The following is a 21,510-nucleotide window of genomic DNA, read 5'->3' on the forward strand; positions in this document are numbered from 1 at the left end:
CTGGATACACATGTTAACCTGGGGTGGAGAGACCTGGGTAAGGGAATGTGATGACATTGATTGGTACCAGAATCATTGCCAAGGTCATCAGTACAGGGAAGGCCCTGGTAACGATTCCAGTATCAGAGGGCCATCTTTGCACCTTCTTCGGGGAAGGAGAAGTACTATCAGCACTAATACAACCTGAATGCCTATGAATACAGCAGACATTCTTAGACTTTTTACATCTGGTATCTCACCAAGGCAGGGGACGTTTCAGACACAAGGAAACTGAGGCTCAGCTGGCAAAGTAATAAAACTGGACCCCAACTTCCAATTAGCCAAGGATAGAAACCCCAAACTGTTTCTATTAAACATAATTTTTATTTCATCCAAGGCAAAACTAAATAAAATTCTACAAAGCAAAACATGTTGTCAAGGCAAGACAGTCAGTCAGCTCACGTTCGTTCTGTGCTTGAACACAAGTAAGTGCTTGGTGTGTACACATCTGCGCCTCCCAGAGGCACCCGCAGATCTAAGGCCCGCCCCCACAAGGCCCGTTTGTGCTGCATTGTTTTGATCTATAGTTTTACAGGAAATTGACTATGAGTATTGTTGTTATCCAAGCCAGAGGGATAAACCATGCATAAGATAGTCGAAAGCACTGCGTATCAGGTGGGAGGTGGGAGGGTAGGGACTCCCTGGGACACAGTAGTCAAGCAAGCTGTAGGATTTCCCCCAGAGAAGTCCCCTCTCCTAGCACCCCCTCCCCCCCACACTCTGACGGCAGCTGTGACAGTGAGATGGCATCGTGGTGTGTTATGCGACCCAGGAGCACAGCTGGTCTCTCCCTCTGTCTCTTATTCTTTCTCAGATTCCAGGTGCCCCAACAGGAAAGATGGCTCTGAAATGTATAGAAGCTCCCCCATCTCAGGCACACTCAGCCTTTATACATAGCTCCACACATCCGCATGCCCATGCATGGCCCACCCACACCACAGCCACGCATTTCCACACGCTCAGTCCACACAGGCACACCCTCGGCTGCCCCCATCTCAGGAGCTTACTCTTACACACCTCCCTTTGCATCCAGCTGTGGGCAGCCAGCCAGATGTGAAAGTCTGAGCTCCACCAGCTGTCCTCCCAGACCTCTCCAGGCTCGTTCTGGCTGCCTTCTGCACAATTCCTACATCAGGAGAATCCCAAGGCTTGGAATGCTCAGGTCCTACTTGGGGGTCAAGGAAGGGGGAGTGGGAAAGACTTTGTTTGTGGTCTCCTGACTTTAGTGTCAGTGAAACTGCATGTGTCCTGGGCTCCCAAGTTCAATATTGTGAATGCTCTCTAGCCCACACACCCTGAAAACACCCTCACCAGCCCCTGAAGATCCCTCTCAGAGACCTGCACACGCTGAGGGTCTGCTTGGGAAGATGGCTTTGCCCACACATCTTCCACTGCAAGTTCATGCCAGAGCTTCTCCATGGGTATAATCCCAGCCTTGGGGCAGGACAGTCTTTGTTGTGGGGACTGAGTTGAACATCCTTAGCCCTCACGCTCATTAAACGGCAGTAGCCATGAGTCCTCAGGCCTTGGAGCAACCTAAAGTGTCCCCCTCTACAGTTCCAATCACCTCTATGGAAAACTACCAAACAAAAGCCATGGACAAGAAGCTTTAAGCATCAGAGCCAAGGTTTCTAACATTACAAAAGCTAAAATAATTCTAAGGGCAGGGGGTGGGTGGGAAGAGAGAGACAGAAAAGAGTGAGAATGTGTGTATGTGTGTGTGTGAGTGTGTGCACTATAGGGATAGGACACAGAGGACAGGATAGACTTGGAACACTCCCTCCAACTTTGATACCTGAACTCCTAAATCCCTTTCCAAGCCAAAAAGACATTTTTAAACCAAAACTTTCCAAGTCTTACAGTCCTGTGAAGTAGGTAAGTATTATTACCCCATTTTACAGATAGGAAAAGTTGAGCCCAGAGAAGTTACATGATCTGCCTATGAGTCAGCAGCAGACCCAGGAATACAGAGGATGATGCTCTCCCTCTCCCATACTCTGTATGCCTTGGTTTCCTCTCAGGGAAGTCAGAGGAGCCCAAGCCTGTCCAAATGCTGAAGCTGGGAAAGGAAAAGAAAACGGTTCTAAATGAAGGGAACCTAATACGTTTCCAGAATAACTGGTGGCTCTGGTCTGTCTGCTCCTAAAGACAGGAAAGCCTGAACCTGAGCCCAGGATGGGAGAAGGAAGACACAAGGGACGGAAGCAGATCTGAGTGGGCCCTTGCTGGGATGTTCACTGCTGATTTTTGGCAGGGAGAGTCCTTAGGCAGTCCCCATACACTTTGAAAAAGGGGCTACTCCCCTCTCATTCCTCCCAGGGCCCCAAAGGACAGAGTGTCAGAAATTTAATGAGAGATGGAGGTGGGTGGAAGCAGATGGTGGATTCCTCCATGATCACAGCCCCGTCCATCCCCCACTTCATCAACTCACAGGGAAAACACCACGACATGGCAGGGCCCCAGGGAGCACTTGGCAGATGCCTCCAGGACTCAGCTGCTGGCCCAGGGGGCGTTAGCTCCTCGGTCCCTTGCCTGACCCTGAGTGTGGGCGGCTGGGGACCCCTCACCAGGGCCCCACCAGAGTTGGCTGTTCCACGTGGGCTGAAGGAAGGGGTCGAAGACATTATGAGCCAGGACTCAGGAGCTAAGGCACAGTCTAGCCCCACACACAAGGGGTGTGCAAACCAGTGCGTGGAAAAGCAGAGGAAAACCGTGGGCACTCTCTACCTGCCCCTCCCCCACCCCAGGCTGAGTATGGAGGAGACAGCTGAGCAGGAAGCAGCCAGAAAACCCAAGAGCCCTCTCATTCAAAGCAAGAGGGTTCCTGAGGCGAAGGCAAGCCTTGACCCGGGGATGGAGGTGAACAACCCTGGGAGGGGAGAAGCGAGAGGAACACAGGAGCGAGCAGCTCCTCAAGCGAGATGGCGCCACCTGCTGCTTCGGAGGAAGAGCAGCAGGGCGGAGCCGGTTGGGAGTTCCCACGAGCGGCCACGGTCCTGCCAGGCCAAGGAGAAGGGGCAGCCGGCGTTGGTGGGCGTTCTACGGCCCTGACGCCCCGAACAGAAATTCTAGGAAAGAAATAAGTGGCGCCCAGTGCTCTGGGACAGCCTGAGGGACCCATTCATGAGCCCTTCGGAACCCAGAGATTAGAAAAGCAGACCAGGTGGGCTAGGACCCCCTAACACAAAGTGGCAGCCCTAGCTGGGAGTCTTCAGGGACTCCGAGCAGCGGGGGAGAAGGGGAAGAACCAAGGCAGGCAGGCACCCAGGGGTCGGCGTAGGGGGAGGGAAGTTCCTCACTGGAGGGACATGGGGAACCAGGTATCCATCGAAGCCTCTCCCTGCAGGATCCTTCCAGCAGCCCCCAACCCCCAGAGCCTGTAGAGAGTCCTCCGGCCACTCCCGCCATAAAAGGGTTAGTCTTCTATACTCAGGGTCCAACTACTGGGGCAGCCCTCGGCGACCCCCCAAGTCTCTCACAAAGAGACATCAGGAGGAAAACCAAGGTGCTCCTCATCTAGGGTGGGGGGCACTGAAGACCATCTACCCCGGTGTCGGGGAACAGGCCATCCACACCGCCTCAGCCCCTCCTTTCCTTTCCCGAACCTTCCGCGGGTTCCTTTCCCTGGCCAGCCATTGTCCCTGGGGAGCCCTGGTGGGAGGTAGGGGGTGGGGCAGGCGGGACAGGACCCCAGTTTCTCCCCGCCCGGGGAAGACTACAGTTCGAGCCAAGCAGCAGATGTCTCAGGCACATGGGGTCACGGACACGGCTCAAGCATCGGCTTCATCGTAGGAAAGTGAGGCTCCCAGCAGCTGCTTGGCCCCACGCAGGGCTCACACTTTGGTTGGTGCTTTCTCTTCCGCCTTGGAGCCGGGCAACCCATTCTCGGTATTATCGTTCCCTGAGGAACTCACGAGGCACTCCTTCCTGAGAGGGAGAAAGGAGAGAGGGGAGGCAGTGGTGAGAGAGAGAGCCAAGTAGTGGGTAAAACTGTGTGGGAGGGGAGCCGTGGCCCCCTGTGCCAGCCCCGAGCCTCTCCCTGGCCTTCTGTAGTGCCACGGTAGCCAGAGGCCAGATCGCCCACCCTCTCTGCCTCCATTTCCTTGTTTAAAAAGTGGCTGCAATGGCCCCTTCTTCATGGGATTACTGGGAGGAGCCAGGGAGCACTTGGAACAGTGCCTGAGCCACAGGAAGTACTCAGTAAGGCCAGCATCACCAGGTCATCTCAACATGGCAGAGGGCAAGGGTACCAGTCACTCCTCCCAGGGGTCAGTAATGAGGGGAGCCCAAACCAGGGTAGATGTCAGGCTGTGCCAAGCCAGGGGAAGGGTCCAGGCCAGCAGACAGGATGCCCAGGGCAAGTAGCTCCTCACCCAGGCCCTGCAGGCCCTTCCTCCTGAAGTTCTCTGGGACTAGAGGTAGCAAAATGAGATGGAAGGGTAGGCAGGTGCGGGTAGAGGCGGAGGATGGGGCAGGAGGAAGGAGAGGTGGGCAGGTGGGAATACCCCCCAGAACAGGCACCACCCCGGCCACCCTGTGCTGGGCATGTTCCAGTCTTAAGTACAAGACCCCCCAACAGCAGTGGCCAGGCCGCACAGGGTGCTCCAGAGAAGACCTGACTGCTGCATTACTCCTACATTTTGGCCCATGAAAACTTCCAAGTCTTTTTCATGGCTTCTGTCACTAAACTACATCTTAGCCTCACCCTAGGCTTGTATAGCTGAGTTTGAGGCCTTCAGGAGAGATTTAACATTTCATCTTCATCAATTTCATCTTGCAGGCTTTAGTCTATACCTCCAGCCTATGCTCCTAAATCCGGAAAAGGGAACTCTCCTACACTGTTGGTGGGCATGTAAATTGGTGCAGCCACTATGCAAAACAGTTTGGAGGTTTCGTTTTTTAAAACTAAAAATAGAGTTGCCATATGATCCAACAATCCCACTCTTGGGCATATATCCAGAGAAAACTCTAATTCAAAAAGATACATGCACCCTAAAGGTCATAGCAGCGCTATTTACAATAGCCAAGACATGGAAACAATCTGAATGTCCATCCATAGACGAATGAATAAAGAAGATGTGGTACATGTATACAGTGAAATATTACTCAGCCATAAAAATAATGAAATAATGCATTTGCAGCAACATGGATGGACATAGAGATTATCACACTAAGTGAAGTAGATCAGACAGAGAGACAAACACCATATATACTTATATGTGGCATCTAAAGTATGAGTGAAATGAACTTCTTTACAAAGCATAAACAGAAAATCACAGAGATAGAAAAAAACTTATAATTACCAAAGGGGGAGGGATACATTTGGATAAATTAGGGATTAACAGATACAAACTACTATTATATAAAATAGATAAACCACAATGCCTTACTGTATAGCACAGGGAACTATATTCAATATCTGATAATAAACCACAATGGAAAAGAATCTGAAAAAGAACAAATATGTAGGTATGTACAACTGAACCACTTTGCTATGATTCCAGCAAACCAACACAACACTAAATTAGCTATACTTCAATTTAAAAAAAAATAAAAAAATATCCTCCCAGATCCCAATTTTGTTATCCATCCAATACAGTGGCTAGGTTTCTGGAAATTTGATAAGCGTATCATTCCTGTTGTTGTTGTTGTTTAGTCACTAAGTCGTGTCCAACTCTTTTCGACCCCATGGACTGTAGCCCACAAGGTTGCTCTGTCCATGGGATTTCCTAGACCAGACTACTGGAGTGGGTTGCCATTTCCTTTTCCAGGGGATCTTCCCAACCCGGGGATCGAACCTGTGTCTAGTGCATTGGCAAGTTGGTTCTTTACCCCTGAGCCACCAGAGCCCATGTCATTCTTAGTGTAGTTTAAATCAGTAATAACAATGAACAAACAGAGCCTGTGACATACCACTAAAGACCCCTATTCAGATGGGTCTATCATCTATCTATCTACCTGCCTATCTCTAAACCTAAGGAATAGTCAGTCTAGCCAATTCCTATCCACCTAACCATCCATATTTCTTTCCAAAGACCCTGCTAGCTACCAGGCACTGTGTCAGGCTACAAAGGTGTCCAACTGACAAAGTGCCTGCTCTCCAAAAACCTGCAGTCTTCCAGGGAATATGCTATTAAACAAGTACCTGCAGCACAATGCAGTAAATGGCAGGACGGGGGTGGGGCATGCCAGGGAGGGACTCAGCCTAAGAGGGCTCCTTCTAGGGTCAGGGAGGGCCCTTTGGAAGCGTCATTTAAGCTGAGACCAAGAAAGATGAGCAGGAAAAGAGGGAGGAGACGTTCGAGGCAGAGGGAACACCCTCACATGTGAAAGCCCAGAACTGATCATAAGATGCTGCCCCACACCTCCCTTCTTCTCAGGAAGCCACCACATCTTTACTGTCACGCAGGCCTATCTCGCTGCTCAGAGGACCCTCTCAGGCTTCCTCCTGGCCTGTCTCCCACCTCTAGCCTCTGCCTTCCCAGTCCCTGTGCCCACCAACACCAGACCCTTTCTTCCAGGTCCTCTGATGGAGCCAGGCCCTGCAAGCCCTCCCCAGCTCCCCTGTGGTCAGAGAAAAGCCAATCTCAGCCTCAAGGGTCCTCAAGGGTCTGTCCCCACCCCCTTTGCGGGTTTCCCCACTTCCTCCTGACCCCACCCCCACTCTCTCAACAACAGCAACCACAAACGCCTGTTCTCCACAACATGCTCGCTTCCCAGGCTGGCTGTCTTTGCTCTCAGCAGTTCCCCCTACAGAACAACCTTCTCTTCACCCTCCCTGGGACTTAACTCATATCCATCTTGCAAGGCTGACCACAAATGTCTCTTTGTTCTCCAAATTTTCTCACCAGCAATAGTAAGACTGATTATTAAAAACACAATTTGGTCTGAATCCATGCTCCAGACTCCTCTCAAGATCTCTGAAATCCTCCCAGCCTCTGGCCATGATGCAGCTAGATAGCCCAAGAGTTCATCATCGCAACCAGTCCTCCCAGCTCTCCCTCCCCTCTGCCAATCCCTAAAATTCTCTCCCTGCCTTCAGCTGCCTTCCTTTCTGACCAGTGCCCTTTTCAGCCTAATTTCTTCTCAACAAAGCAGCATGAAGCCAACCCCAACAGATCTTCTCCTTCTATCTTCTGCTTCTCCCTTGCTTCTCCTACTTACTTTCACCCTCTCTGCTTCAATGGAAGGCCTGCCTCATCTCATCTTTCTTGCCAAGAACACAACTTTCAAATGCCTTTGGTCTGCTCTGGGTTTTGCAGCATTCAATCATGGAACCTGCCAGCTCTGGCAATTCTGGGTAAGTGTGGGCCGCACCCTTTGTACCTCCCGATCTTTCTTCTCGTTCCTCTTACAAATATCTGTCTTTATACCTGAATTTGTCCTAGGGCTTCCAGGGTAGTCATATCAGCCTTTTTAGACTGTTTTTCTCTCCTTCATTTGAATTTTCAGAATTTCACAATAAAAGACTCCCATCACCCTAGAAGGATCTTCCCATTTTAGAGTTTCTGTATGCAGAATCTCATTATTTCCCCTGATCTAAAAAAAAAAAATGCATTTTAAAGCCTTTGGTAGGACTTTAGATTGAGATGGTACAAATAACGGGATGGGCAGGAAGTCGGGGGAATGAGGAAGAGCAGATGAGTTGTATGTATGTTCTCAGTGAAGTCTGTGTATTCAATAAACACCTCCTGAGCGGATGGGGGAAAGGGAGTGAGATGAAGAATAAGGCTGAAAGATGAGAGGAGCGGGGCAGGGATAAAAAGAGAGTAGAAGAATTAGGAAGAGAGGAGGGATTAGGAGATAGATGGAAGGATGAAGGCAGATGGGGATGTATGATGGTGGATGAGAGGATGCTGGAACACCCATGAGATGAGAATGGGTGGCGGGCCAGTGGGAAGGCAGGAGTCAACTTACTTCTTCTCCTGAGTCTTCTTGATGATGAAGGCAATGAACTTCTTAACCAGCAGGATGAAGATGAGGAGCCCAATGACCCCGCCCACGACACCCAGGATGATGAGGGTCACAGTGTTGTCCACTTCTTCCACTTCATGGTCAGAGAAGGGAAAGAAGAGGGGTGGAGAAGGAGAGCAGGAGTCACCTGGAGCACCACGGCAGCCCAGCAGCTCCCCAGCCTCCAACCTGGGCATCTGGGACACGCCCACCCCAGCAGGAAGCAGGAGAAGCTAGAATATGGCATCCGTCAGGCTAAGGCATAACAGGAAGTCGTCCCTCTCCCCCTGTGCTCCACACATACTCCCTCCCGCAGACACCCACACAACAAGTTCTCGAATAACTCAGACTTGGGGACCACAGCATCCAGGTTTGACTTGACCCTCAAGCATGAGACTTTCATCGCCTCCTTCTAGGTTTCCTTTTACCCATGCAGAAAAAAAATTGAGAGTCTCCCTGCAATACCTCTTATGCGGCCAGAAGACACAGTAGCCAGGTAATCTGGATTTCAACAACAGGATTTCCACGGTCACTAATGAGCTGGTCACCAATAGTCACTAATAGCCTACAGCTGGTCACTTAACCCTTCTAGCCTCAGTTCCCTCATCTGAAAACTGACCTCCTGACTTCCCAAACCTGTTCCACCCACAATCTCCTCCATCTCTGCTGAGAAAACACCATCCTTTGAGCTGCTCTGACCAAAATCCTTGGAGTCATCCTTGACTCCTCTCTTTTTCTCAAACCCCTATATCCAACCCACCTGAGAATCTTAATGGCCCTAACTCCAAAAAATTGCAGAATCATGAGCATCTTCTCTGCAGGAATCCCACATCATCCAGGAGAGCAGTGGATCCCCAGGAACACAAGAAACACAACACAATCAGGATGCTTAAGCAAGTTTCCTTCCTTTTTCTCTGCTTCCATGCCTCGCCAGCCTTCCAGGCTCCCCTCTCCATGATGCCCACCCAGTCTTAACTCCTTCAGCCCTTTCTCTAAACACGTCCAATGTCGGAGTCATGGGATACCCTCATCACATGTTTCCTCATTGTCTAATTGTTCCACCATTGTCGGATTGGAATCCCCTCAACCAGGACTTAAGCCCCAGAGAGGAGAGACCATTCTTATCAATCTCTACTGGAACTTCCCCGGTGGTCCAATGGCTACGACTCTGAGCTCCCAATGAAGAGGGCCCTGGTTCAAGCCCTAGTCAGGGAACTAGATCCCACATGTGGCAACTAAGAGCCCACATGCCTCAACTAAGATCTGGCTCAGCCAAATAAATAGATAAATATATTTTTAATCTCCTTCGCTTTGGCTTTGCATGCTTTGCCCCATTTCAGTTATGTGTTTACTTGTCTTCTGTCCTACCCTGACCTGTCAATTCTTTGAGTGTATCATTCATAGCACTTTTTGGTCCTACATGGCATTCAATCAGCTGTTGCTAACAGAATACACAAGAGCAGTAATAATCAACACATAAGGAGAACTTCACAACACACTTCCATATAGCTTCTGGAACTCTCACAGCAACCCTAAGAGAAGGCAGATCTTCATATGAGGAAAACAAGGCTCAGAGGGCCTCAGTGTATATCTTAAGCTATTCAGTGGCAGAATAAGTATTCACACTAAGTTATTCGAGTTTCCAGATGTAACTCCAGTTGCCCTTGAAAGCATAAAGTGAAAGAAAACACCAATGGTCCATTTCACCATTACACTGAGATGGGTACCCACCCCCAGCCCCGTCCTTCCAACGCCATTGCCCTTGTCCCAGACCCATTACATACATTTATCAACAACTTGGAGGAAGATGGTGGCCTGGTGCTGAAAATCATTCTCCTTAGGGTTCTTCACGTGGCAGGTATATTTGCCCGTGTCGCTGAACTCCAGGTTCTTCAGCGAAATGGAAATATTGTTCATTTTCTCCTTTGTGGAGCCCTCCAGAGTGATGCGGTCATCATCTTTCAATTTCACCTTGGGGTCCGATTTCTCATTCTTCACAGTCCCATCTATGAGCTGTGTGGGAAGATGGGAGCAAGGAGGGGGCCAAGAAAAAAATCAGAGTCCTTTCTAGAGTCATGACATCACTCCAGCCCACTCCTTGGGCACCTTCCTGCCCAGGTCAGGAAGAGCCCTTCCCCTTGGTTTCCCACGCTTATCGATAGATCTGTCTGTCTAACCTGGATTTTACTTGCTTCAGGCTAAACCCAATTTCTGTTACTAAGGTCTCCCTAGAATGTAGCATGACTTTTACTGCTTTCTTCATAAAAGCCTTTTAATACCACATAAAAGCCTGTTAATACCACACTCGCTTCCTTCTGTCATTCCTTCCAGCCTTTGCTAGCACCTCATCCCCTATCTGCCTGAATTCTGACCCTTCATCAAGATGTGGATCAATCCCACAGGGCAGTGCATCGGCACCCCCTGAGTTCAGTGTTTAATTACATCCAGAGTTGGTCTCTTGTGACTTCCAGTCCCCTACTAGGTTGCAGAGTACTCAAAAAGCACATGCTGGGGCTTCCTTGGTGGTCCGGTGGCTAAGACTCCACACTCCCAATGCAGGGTGGCCTGGGTTCAATCCCTGGTCAGGGAACTAGATCCCACATGCCACAACTAAAGATCCTGCTTGCCACAACTAAGATCTGGTGCAGTCAAATACGTAAAGAAACATTTAAAAAACAATTGCTGACTCTCCATCCCCACCTCCAGCCAAACCCCTGGACCCTTCTCTTCTCCAGCATGCCCTTCCATCCTTCCAAGGCCTATTCCCCAGCCCTTCTCCTGTTTGGACTCTTCTCATTCTCCGTCTCCAAGTCTTCCAAATGTCTTGTCTCTTCTGCTTTTTAAATTAAATTATTAATATTCACACCAGCTAACCAAGTTTCCGGTATTTCTTCAGACCAGACAGAGGACTCTAGACAGGAATTCCACCCCAAATTCTAGCAACAAAAATCTAAGCATCCTTCCCACATAGATCTGTCTAGACAGGCTCTGGAAAGAATACTGGGAGAGAGACTTCCCTAGTGGTCCAGTGGTTAAGAATCCGCCTGCCAATGCAGGGGCCACGGGTTCGATCCCTAGTCCGGGAAGATCCCACATGCCACGGGGCAACTAAGCCCGTGCACCACAACTACTGAACCCACGTGCCCCAGAGCCCCTGCTCCACAGCCAGAGGGGCCGCTGCAGTGAGAAGCCTGTGCACCGAACTAGAAGGTAGCCTCCACTAGCTGCAACCAAAGAAAATGTCAAAGACCCAGTGCAGCCAAAAAGAACGAAATACATGTATTTTTAAAATAAATAAAAGGTGAGGGTGACCAAAGATGCATCCCTGGAGACCATCATTGGGGGGTCAGTCCAGAAAGGACCATAGCCTGGGGTTGGAGGCAGGGGTGAGGGGTCAAACCCCGGAGGAGGATCTGAGCTGCCCCATCCCTTCTCCGGCTACTTACGATCTTGTATGTATCACTGCTGTTGTAGGACCACCAGAAGTGTAGGTTCTCGAAGCCAAAGCAGCTGGAGAAGGTGCAGGGTAGCAGGATCTCCGTGCCGTTGACAGCGTAGATGGTGGTGGCCTTTCCCACTGACACCTCCAGCGACAGGGACACCGGGAGCAGGAAAAGACCTGTGTGAGGGGCACCACCTCCCTGAGTAAAACCCCACCAGAACCTCCAGCCTGCAGCCCTGGAAGGGACCTCTCCGGTGGAGTGCAGTGGCATGGTCAGGCAGGGATGTCTCTATTGCCCTCTGTGTCAATATTAGGAAGATGGTTCTCTTTACTTTAACCGACTCTGCCTGGACTACCTCCGTGATTGATTCTCCCTCTTGGCCTGAGCTGGATGGACTTCTGAGCCTGTTAGTAACCCTTGTGACACTCTAAGTGACCACCAGGGGTCACCCCAACCCAGGAAAACTAGGTCCCGGCCTCCGTGCCGCGAGTCCGCGCCCTTTAAACAGCAGATGTGATCCCTGTGGCCCCCAAGTGCAGAACCTGCGCCTCCTGTTCGCGCTGGGAATCTCCCCAAGGGCTGTGCGCCACTCCCTCGTGATATTTTCGGGATTTGGCGGGGCAGGGGTGTTGGGAGGCTGAGCGGGTCTCCTGAGGTGGCTAAAAGGAAAACGGCAGACACCGGCTCCTCGGCCACTCATCACGGACCCTGGCGGCTCCCACCCGCCCCAAGGGGCCGAGAGGCAGGGGGATGCCTCCCGCTGGACCTTGCTCCACCACCGAAAGGGACCTCGAGAAGAAAAGAGAGACAAGGCGGACCTAGAGGGCATCCCGCAGGGTGGGGTGGAACAGGGATGTCTTGGCATCAGTCAGCAGCCGTGAAATCAGAGGGAGTAAAGCAATAACCTCAGAGAAAGTGAGGGTGGGAGACACTTGATGGAGGCCGACTCAGGGCAGCAGGATGCTTGCAAGCCGGTGGCTGGAGTGGGCGCTGCACCCGTGGTCCCCTCCGGACCCAGAGTAGCCCCCCGACCCCCTGCAGCCCCACTGCGGGGACCATCCCCACCCCCACCCCCTTCTTTCCCACACCTTCCAGTCTAATGCCATGGCTGCCAGTTGAGCAGGTGGCAGTTGTGAATTTCCACTCATGGCCTCTGGGTCCTGCCTTGTGAGTTTGTGAGTTCTTGTAAGAGAACCTGGCCCTCCTGTCCTACAGAGTCCTTGAGGAAACCCTACTGTACCTCAAGGTCATGAGGAGAAGGGGTTTCAGAATTAGACACTAGCTGTCCTTGCCCCTGAATGAACCAGGGTCACTCCGGGTGAGAACTCAGAGTCCTTCTCAGGTTCCCAGTGATGCTGAGAATAATGACCTTTTCCTGAGCAGAGATGTTGGCTAAGGCTGCGTATGAGTAATTTCATAGCATCTTCACCTCTCACCTGGAAGGAGGGTCTTATTAATCACATTTTACAGGTGGGAAAGATAAGGTTCAGAAGAGCAAAGTGCCCTGTGCCTTGGCCAAAGTCCTACAACTTCCAGAGGTAAATGTGAACTGGAGTGTGACTCCAGTTGGGCAGTTGAGAGCAGACACCTGGCTGTACCACCTCCTATGCCAAAGTTTCCCTGGCATCTCTTCTCAGACTGTAGCTTCTCTCAACTACTTGGACCACCAGCCTGGCGTTCCCACAGTGTCAGAGCCTAAAGGACCCGGATGGTTTCAGCTTAGAGACACTAAGTTGCCACTGCCTGATTTTAGAGATGGGACAACCAAGACCCCAAATGGGAGGAGACTTGGCTAAACTAACTGGGTTTAGAGGCTGAGCCACTTGAGAACCCCTCTCAGGCCAGTCAGCTCCCAGCTCTGCAGGCAATTCCCAGAACTGTTCTTGTTCCCAAGACAGATAGGACCAGTCTTTGTTTTAAAGTTGCCAACCTTGCTCCCATCCTCATTCTCAGGGAAGGACCTCTTTCATCAAACTTAATTTCCTCATTGTATCGATACATCATAAACCAGCTTCCTCTTGGTTTGCACACACGAGATAAGGATGCCTAGTGCCACCTGGGCAATGCTTTTTAACTTAGAAGGAGACCTCTCCATCAGTCCAGTGGTTAAGACTCTGCACTTCCCACTGCAGGGGGCTCAGTTTCAATCCCTGGTTGCGGAATTAAGATCTCGCCTGCCATGTGGTGCGGCCTTAAGTAAGTAAGAGGAGCTCCATGGAGAGCTGGAGGCCCAACTCTGCCCTTAGGACTCCCTCAGCTTCTTCATATCCTCTTTACTTCTGAAGGCAAAGCGGACTGCTCTTAACACAAAGCTCAGAAATAACAACCCATAGTCCAGGATCAACAGCTATCAACAACTGCTGGTATATGCTCAGCACTTACTATGTGCCGGCTACATATAACCCCCACAGCCACGCTCTGAGTGGTGTACCGTAATAGCTCCATATTGTAGACACGGCAACTGAACACAGACAGGTTTGGTGACTTGCCTAAGGTCAACAGAGGGGCTTCCCACATGGTGCTAGTGGTAAAGAACCCGTCTGCCAATGCAGATGTAAGACACATGGGTTCAGGTTCGATCCCCGGGTCAGGAAGATCCCCTTGAGGAGGGAAAGGCACCCCACTCCAGTATTCTTGCCTGGAAAATCCCATGGACACAGGAGACTGGCAGGCCACAGTCCATAGGGTAGCACAGAGTCAGATATGACTGAAGCAACTTAGCACATACACACAAAGGTCAACAAGAGACATTTCTAGCATCCCAAAGCAAGAAAGCCCTACCTTACATCCTAAAACAGCAGATTTTGCCCACCAGAGTTCCAGTTAGTGCTGAGGGGTCATTTCAATTAGCCTTCAATCTTTGATCAGCTCCTCTGTGCCAGGGATTGTTCTACAGCAGTGGCTTTCACAAAGCATCAGAATCACCTGGAGGTGATTACAGCTAGCTCCGCCGGCCCCACCCCAGCAGTTTCAGATCCAGCACCTAGAGTGGAGCCTGAAATTTTGCATTTCTAAGAGGTTCCCAGAAAATGCTGCAATCAGAGATGACACTTTGGGCCCCACTGTGCTAGAGGATTTCTACCTATTAACTTCAACTCTGATTAGAATGCCGAAAGATGGGTATCATTTTTCTCATTGTACAGATGATACAATTGAGGCTCAGAGAGGTTAAGTCACTTGCACAGGGTCACATAATAAATGGTGGATCTGGAATTGAGCACTGATGGTAAAATAGGATGGGCATTTTACAGGCACTGTCTCATTTAATCCTCATGATAATCCAAATGAGGTAGTTATTATTTTTATCCCCAACATGCAAAATGAAGAAACAGCCTCAGAGAGATTAACTTGCTCAAGGCCACACAACTGGTGAGTGGAATAAGCAGACTACAGACTGAGCTCTGCTTTCCACCACTCTGTGACGGTGCCTCTCCAAGGGAACAACACCATCAGGGCCAGCCCTCCTTAAAGCTCCTGGTTTTCTTTTCATTTCTCCCCTCCCTCACCACCTTGCCCCAGAGATCTACAGACAGGAGCCAGACATGAGATTACACCCTCCTGCCTAAAAGATGGCCTTCAATTTGGTTGTCTTTTTTTTTTTTTTTGCCACACTGCATGGCATGTGGGATCTTAGTTCCTCACCTAGGGATTGAACCCATACCCCCTGCAGTAGAAGCAAGGAGTTTTGCTTGCTTCTGGACTGCCTGGGAAGTCCCAAGAAGACAACCTTCTGATGGGAGATCTCAGTTTTGCTTCTCACCACCCCTACCACCTCCACAAACCAAAGAATGGAGTGCAGTGTGGTGAAGCTCTCAGCAGAAGGAGCTTCCTGATGCCTACAGTGCTCCCTCGGAGCCTGAGCACGTGTTCCAGGGAGCACCACAGTACCAGCCTCTAGTGTCCAGGATCCTAGGGGAGACAGGGGGATCCAAGTCAGGGGCCAAACCCCTTCCCCCCAACCTCAGCTGGAATAGACTATCCAAGCACCAGAGATACCCATCAGAAGCGAAATCTTTTTGATCACTTTAAATAGAAGCAAAAACAAACAAACAAAAAAAACAGTCCAGGACAGAGGAGAAAAGTACTTCTCTAAGGTCTGACTCATGACGGTGCGCATTTCCACCTGATTAGTGTGTGTGCCTGTGTGAATGAATTAACTCTAATGTACTCAGGACTCCCAGACTCCCAGAGTGAAGCATCACCTTTCCCACCGTAGCCTGGAAGGGACAAAGGGAAGGCAGAGATGTTTATACGATGAAGTTCAGAGTCCTGCCTGAATTAAAGCATCAGAGACGGGGAGCAAGCCTGGCTTCTCCACTGCACACCCTCCCAGCACACAGAAGTCTTATCAGCCGTGTCTGGGAGGCTTGTGCACGGGAAAACCCAGAAGCCTGCGTCCTGTGCCTTCTTCCCTGTGAGCCTGTGCTGTGGGGAGAGAAGGGGGCAGAGTCAGATCTAGACCCACTAGAGGACTCAGAGAGGTACTTCAGCAGGATGACCAAGCCAGGATGCATGTATCAGGAGGCACATGGCAGACCCCACTTGGCTGGCTGACCTTGAGAAAGTCAGAGGTGCTACATCCTCAAACCAGGGATGCCTGTCTTTCCTACCTTCTAAGCTTGGTATAAAGCTAAAAAAAAAACATGAGCTTATAAAACATGAGAAGGGCTTCAATGAGTGCATCCATCTGGCCTGGGCTCTCTGCGGGTAGAGGAACATCATGTGTAAAAGGAGGCAGAGGGACAGGGCTGGCCTCCACTGTAGGTCTAGATGTAACCAAGACACTCAACTTAAGGACCAGTGTCAGCCAACAATATCTCCAAGCCATTCAAGCACTGTTTTATACTTTCACCCTGTATTACTTCCTGGAGGTAATTATTTCCATGTGGCTACTTCCTCGGATAAAGAAGGACTTTCTTTGTCCCAAACTAAACTCTTTAGAATTTCAAGTGATCTTGTGTGTGTTTCAGATTGGGGGTCCCTTTCCTGCATCTTGGGATGGGTGGGAACAAGTCCTCTGACCCGTGATCCTGTGGAATTCAATCCTAAGCCTTGTCTTTGCTCGCTAACTGCCGAACCGTTCTCAGAACAGCCATTTTCTTGGCTGTTTTCTGATCGGCCCCCTCCTATCCCACCCGATTATGTCTAAGGATTGACTCAGGCCTCCCATTTAAAGTAAAAATATATTTGTACAGGCAAATCTTATTAAATACACCAAGGGGGATCTCATATCTACCATCAGACGTTCCAAGTCAAATGCCAAGGCAGAAATCTTCTGCCACCTTTTCCCATATCCGGGTACAGTGATACCCAACTTAGGCCGAGAGGAGGAAAGAGGGGCAGCGTGGAGCACACTCTAAGTTTAGCTCCCCGGGCTTGCCTGGCAAGGCAGGCAGAATCGCGGCTGACTTTAATAGAGAAGCTGATACACTGGCCCCAGGGGAGTCAGGTTCAAAGTAAGAGCTGGGAGGGAGAAAGTGGGCCGAGGCCAGCAGGACAAGACCCCTCCTGGGGTGCAGGCCCTAGGGGCTGTGGGAGGCAGGGCTGAGCCAGGCAAGGCCCCTGGGCCCAAAGACAGAGGAAAGATTTCAGCTCCCTCTCCCTAGGCAACCTGCCGGCTTCCTGCCCACCCCCAGGAGCTTTGCCAGGATAGAAACATGCCCCTGAGACAGCGCTGGATGCTCAACAAAACCAGCTTTGCAAACAATTCCAAGCAGTGTGCCCATCCCTCCTCTTGCAGGCCATGGAATGGGTGTGGCTTCTGCAGAGATCCTTACACCCTCAGCAGCGGGGCAAGGTGGGAGAATCTGTGCCTGGGGTCTACCTAACATGCTGGTCCCACCCGCCACAGCAGCCATAATGACTTGGGACCCCACAAGCCTGCACGTCCAAAAAAAGAATGAATCCCCAACCCTGGGATCTTTCTCCTCTTCCCTGCTTTCCCATCTTCTTTGCCATGAACCGCTTATTTACCCTTTCCTTTTCCTTCCTCTGAGTGGGACTAAACACCCTCTGCTTAATTGCCTTCTCATTAAACAAGTCCTTAATAAATACATGCCCAGGGAAAGAGGGTTGGGCAACAGAGCACCCTCACAAGTGATAATTACACAGAGATCGCAGCAATTAAGCAGATCAGGCAACAAGTAAGGAGTGGGTAGGACAGATACATTACCAGTCACGTGCTTAGGAAGGGACTGACACCTTTTAGCCTCAATTGCAATACTGCCATCTTGAAAACTGTGTCTCAATTTAAAAACTGAGCGTCTGGTCAGATTATCAAAAATCAGTTTCGTCTCGCTTAGGAGATTGAGTTTGATGTGGGGAGAGGAAGCTGGAGGGGTAGAGGACTCCTAGGAGCTTACTACTCTGTACCCAGTTTCCATAGTTGTGAGAACAGCTCTGGGCCCCTAAGCCTCTGTTCTTCCACACTCAGGCTCCCGAGCTCACTGCTTCTTCAGTCCATCAGCACGACCCCTGCTGACCTTCCCCCGCAGCAGACTGTGGTTAACTGAGAGGGAAGTTGGTGTGACAAAGCCCCAGAGACCTGGATTCTGGCCTACCTGGCCATCAACTGGCTACACACCAGTGAGCAAGTCACCTTCCCTCTCTGGACCGTGGTTTCTACATCCTGAGGGGAGCTCTGTGCTATGGTTTCCAAAGCTCCTGCCAGCTCTGATGCTCTACTTGGCTGTCCAGTCATCTCTGCATCTCCCCTCCTGGACCAAGACCAAGGATGGTGTCTTCATGCCAAGCTCAAAGCAATGCCACTGCGAGGTCTTATCGGTGGCTGCCTGGGCAACGTCCAGGGAGGGACTCAGGTTGTATTCCCTCGGCAGACCAGAGGGGCAAGGGGCAGAGCAGCTGGGGCCAGTTCTAGGGTCTTCTGGTCTCCCCCTACGAATCACTCTGCTCTCTCCCGGGCTCCCAGAGGGTAGCTCAGGGAATCTTCCAAACCTGTTCCAATGGGCCTCTGTCCCTCCCTAGTCTATCAGCTCAAACAGTGCTTAGAGGATGTGGGGGTTTCCACCTGGAGAAAAGTACCAAGAATCTGTGCCTTTGTGTGTACACACACACACACTCACACACGGTGTATGGTGGGGTTCCCCACAGAAGACAAGTTCTATGAATACTCTGGCACTCACATTCCACCAGCCAACCAGGCAATAGGAGAAAGGGAAGCCAGAGGTGTTGATAAGCAGGCTAGTTTAATGGTGGTGTGAGTTTGTATTCCCCAGTGACCCCTTCCCCTTGCCATGGCCACAGTGATCAGAGATGGGATGAGGGGGAGCAGAGGGCCACTGTGCCCTGCCCATGAAGAGAAGCCTCGGGCCTCACAGAGACCCACCTCTTAGGGTCACCGTGGAATCAGCACACCTGTGCCTAAGCTACAAGAGAGAACACCAGCTGTAGGGATGTAACAAAAGCAGCGGCTCCTGAGTGAAGGACATACTTTATCCCCGCTCCACCCCCAGGTGCTAACATGACAGGTCAGCACACGGTTTACCTCGGCAGAAGCAGCAGCGGCCACCCTTAAAGACTTCTGTCTTCCTGTTTTCAGCCCAAATGCTTACATCGTGTGCCCAACCCGATGAGGGGAGCTGCCAAAAGCCAAATCTGACAAATATAAACAGGAAGAGGTGCAGGTGCCAGAGATGGAATCGGCTTACACTGAAATCCAGCTTTGACTTCTGAAAGGCTACATTCTGGACTACTAAATGTCATTCCCTAATCTCTGGGAGTTTGACGTTCAAAAGTATCATATGCATAAAACAGACACTAATCATGGGTTCCTTCTGTGGTCTCCGGATGTGCCTCCTTAGTCTTCAGACTCATCCCAAAAATGAAGAGCCAAGAGCAGGTTAAACAGGTCCCACCGCCCAACCCCATGGAATCTTTACCTAAGAAGAGAGACAGGATCCTTCCTAAAAGGGGGAAATTCTTGGCAGTCCAGTGGTTAAGATTTGGTGCCTTCACTGCCGAGTGCATGGGTTCAATCCCTAGTCGAAGAACTAAGATTCCCATAAGTCTCGAGCCATAAAAACATAAATAAAATTTAAAGGAGGGCTTGAACGATCCTCCAAGTCCCTCCAACCCCATCCAGTCTGCAGAGAAGGCAATGGGCACTAGAGGAAGTAGACAGCAGAGGAGCCAAACGGAAAAGGGACAGGAGGAAGGGGCGCTCCCCCGCCTTGAACTGGTGCACGCCAGTGCCGGGGCAACACGCATCTAAGTTGCAAGGGGCTCCGGGCTGGGGTAGAAACCAGCGTCCCAACAACCACACGTGCAACCCACCGGGCATCTCCTACATCCAATCCCAGACACGTTCGCCCAGCCGGCTTAAACCTCTGCGGCCCCAAGCTCCAGCTCCTGAAGCTGAACGCACTAGAGACAGCAAAGAACTAATCTCCGGGCTGGCGGGTGGGATGGGGCGGGGGACGGCGCAAGGTCCCCCGGCAGCTCAGCAGTCCAAACGGCGTCCTGGAAGTAGCTGGAGCCGCTCATTGGGGGCCGCGCTCCAAAGCCCACCCTATCCAAGGTGCTGTTCTTCTAAGTGTTCCCTGCTCTGGGGGGAGGGGGAGGGGGGAAGGGTTGGGGCAAGAGGTAGAAGAAACCAAGCCGGGTGTCTGTCTTACCCAAAAGCCCAATGCCCAGCCATCTCGCCCGGGCTGCGCCTTGGTCCCGAGCCCCGGGCATCGTTCTGTTCTCTCCGGAGCGCCCCCGGGGCGCGGGGACGGGATACAGGGCACACCCGCGCTCGCAGCCCGCGGTCTGCAGTGGGGCCGGAGGCTGCCGGGGAGCTCTGCGCCGCTGGCCAGGGCTCGGGAAAGTTAGCGCGGAGAGCGCGAGGAGGGGGAGGCAGGGAGGGAGAGGAGGAGCCGGCTGCAGGAGCGGCCGCCGGGGGCGCGGGAGGAGAAGGAGGAGCCCGCGGAGGAGGAACGCGAGCAGGGCCAGGAGGCCCGCCGAGCTAGCACCTAGGCGAGCGACGCTGCGCCTCTGCTCTGGAAGCGCTCCAGCCGCAGGAGGGGCGGTGGCCGCCGCGGAGCCCGGGGCGCCCCCGCCTCCAGGTCCCGGAGCCCCGGGAGCCGGCCGCACCCCCAGCACCGCCCCCCCCCCCACACACACACACCCCCTTGCTTCCTCTCCGGCTTGGGCTGGGCGGCTGCGGCTTGGCACTGCAGGGCCGCCCGCAGCCGCCCGCATCATCCCGTGCGCTGAGCTGCCAATTAGGAGGATAGTTTGGGGAGGAGTCGAGGTGGAGCGTTTCGGGTGTTGGAAGGCTGCGATGTCTGCTTTGGGGAACACGAGTTTGGGTAACGGCTCCCTCTCCCGGGGCCGCGAAAGGACCGCTCGGTCGCCCGCAGCCGGCACTGCCGCAGCCGGTGGGCGTGTGCGGGCTTGTATGTACACTGCGGCCGCCGACGCGCGTGTGTGCAACCTTGAAGCCCAGCTGTACAGGGTCCCACGGACCCGGCTTCCAACTGCAAACTGCCCCTGCCACCGCACACCAACCTCTCCCATTGCTTTATAGACTCCTCAGAAATCTTGATGCTCCTGGTTACGGAATCCGGCCAGGCCCTACCGTTGGGTCCAAGCCCTGATTCACCCTCTGGGGAGCCCCTACTTCTTTTTTCCACCTAGGCCACCCCCTCCACCCTCGAACCTCCCTTTTTCCCCCTCTTCCAAGGGTTTCCTGTGTCCTTCAGAATCCTCGAAGACTCTCTTAGGCTTGCCTCTGTTTTGAAGTGGGGGTAGATTAGCCCGGGATAGGAGGGGGGTGGTCACAGCCAGGTCAGAGGGCTTTTTCCCAGAACCTCTGGAGTTACAAGGGAGCCTGTCTCGGGTGCCTCGGTTGGTAAAGAACCCACCAGCCAACGCAGGAGACGGAAGAGACACAGTTTCGATCCCTGGGTCGGGAAGATCCCCTGGAGTAGGAAATGGCAACCCACTCCAGTATTCTTGCCTGGAGAATTCCACGAGCAGAGGAGCCTGGTGGGCTACAGTTCATGGGGTCGCAAAGAGTCCTGAGGACTGAGCACACACACTCCCAGGCATGTGCCCACGCACAGTGCTATTC

The 21,510-nt window shown here is 51.9% G+C and overlaps 1 protein-coding gene across 1 annotated transcript; it reads right to left on the reverse strand.

Annotated features, from left to right (window-relative positions):
- Nucleotides 1-343: 343 nt before the first annotated feature.
- Nucleotides 344-20,531, reverse strand: SCN4B (sodium voltage-gated channel beta subunit 4). The gene is made up of 5 exons (XM_086339464.1): nucleotides 20,069-20,531; nucleotides 11,439-11,611; nucleotides 9,777-10,005; nucleotides 7,957-8,086; nucleotides 344-3,966 (listed from the first exon to the last, which is right to left on the reverse strand). Exons 1-5 carry the CDS (start codon nucleotides 20,127-20,129, stop codon nucleotides 3,873-3,875), a joined length of 687 nt encoding a protein of 228 aa, XP_086195590.1. The 5' UTR covers nucleotides 20,130-20,531; the 3' UTR covers nucleotides 344-3,872.
- Between the last annotated feature and the right edge of the window lie 979 nt (nucleotides 20,532-21,510).

The sequence above is a fragment of the Bos grunniens genome, chromosome 15 (assembly GCF_055505025.1).
Source record: "Bos grunniens cultivar Pamir isolate PY7600 chromosome 15, Bosgru_T2T1.0, whole genome shotgun sequence".
Lineage (NCBI taxonomy): Eukaryota > Metazoa > Chordata > Mammalia > Artiodactyla > Bovidae > Bos > Bos grunniens.

Bases quoted from the DNA above. Each gene is read 5' to 3' on its own strand.
- SCN4B (XM_086339464.1), bottom strand. From the start codon at position 20,129: ATGCCCGGGGCTCGGGACCAAGGCGCAGCCCGGGCGAGATGGCTGGGC. The intron at 10,006-11,438 runs GTAAGTAGCCGG...CTTCCCACACAG, and splicing joins GCAGTGATACATACAAGATC to CTCATAGATGGGACTGTGAA. The intron at 3,967-7,956 runs GTAAGTTGACTC...TCTCCCTCTCAG, and splicing joins AAGAAGACTCAGGAGAAGAA to GAAGGAGTGCCTCGTGAGTT.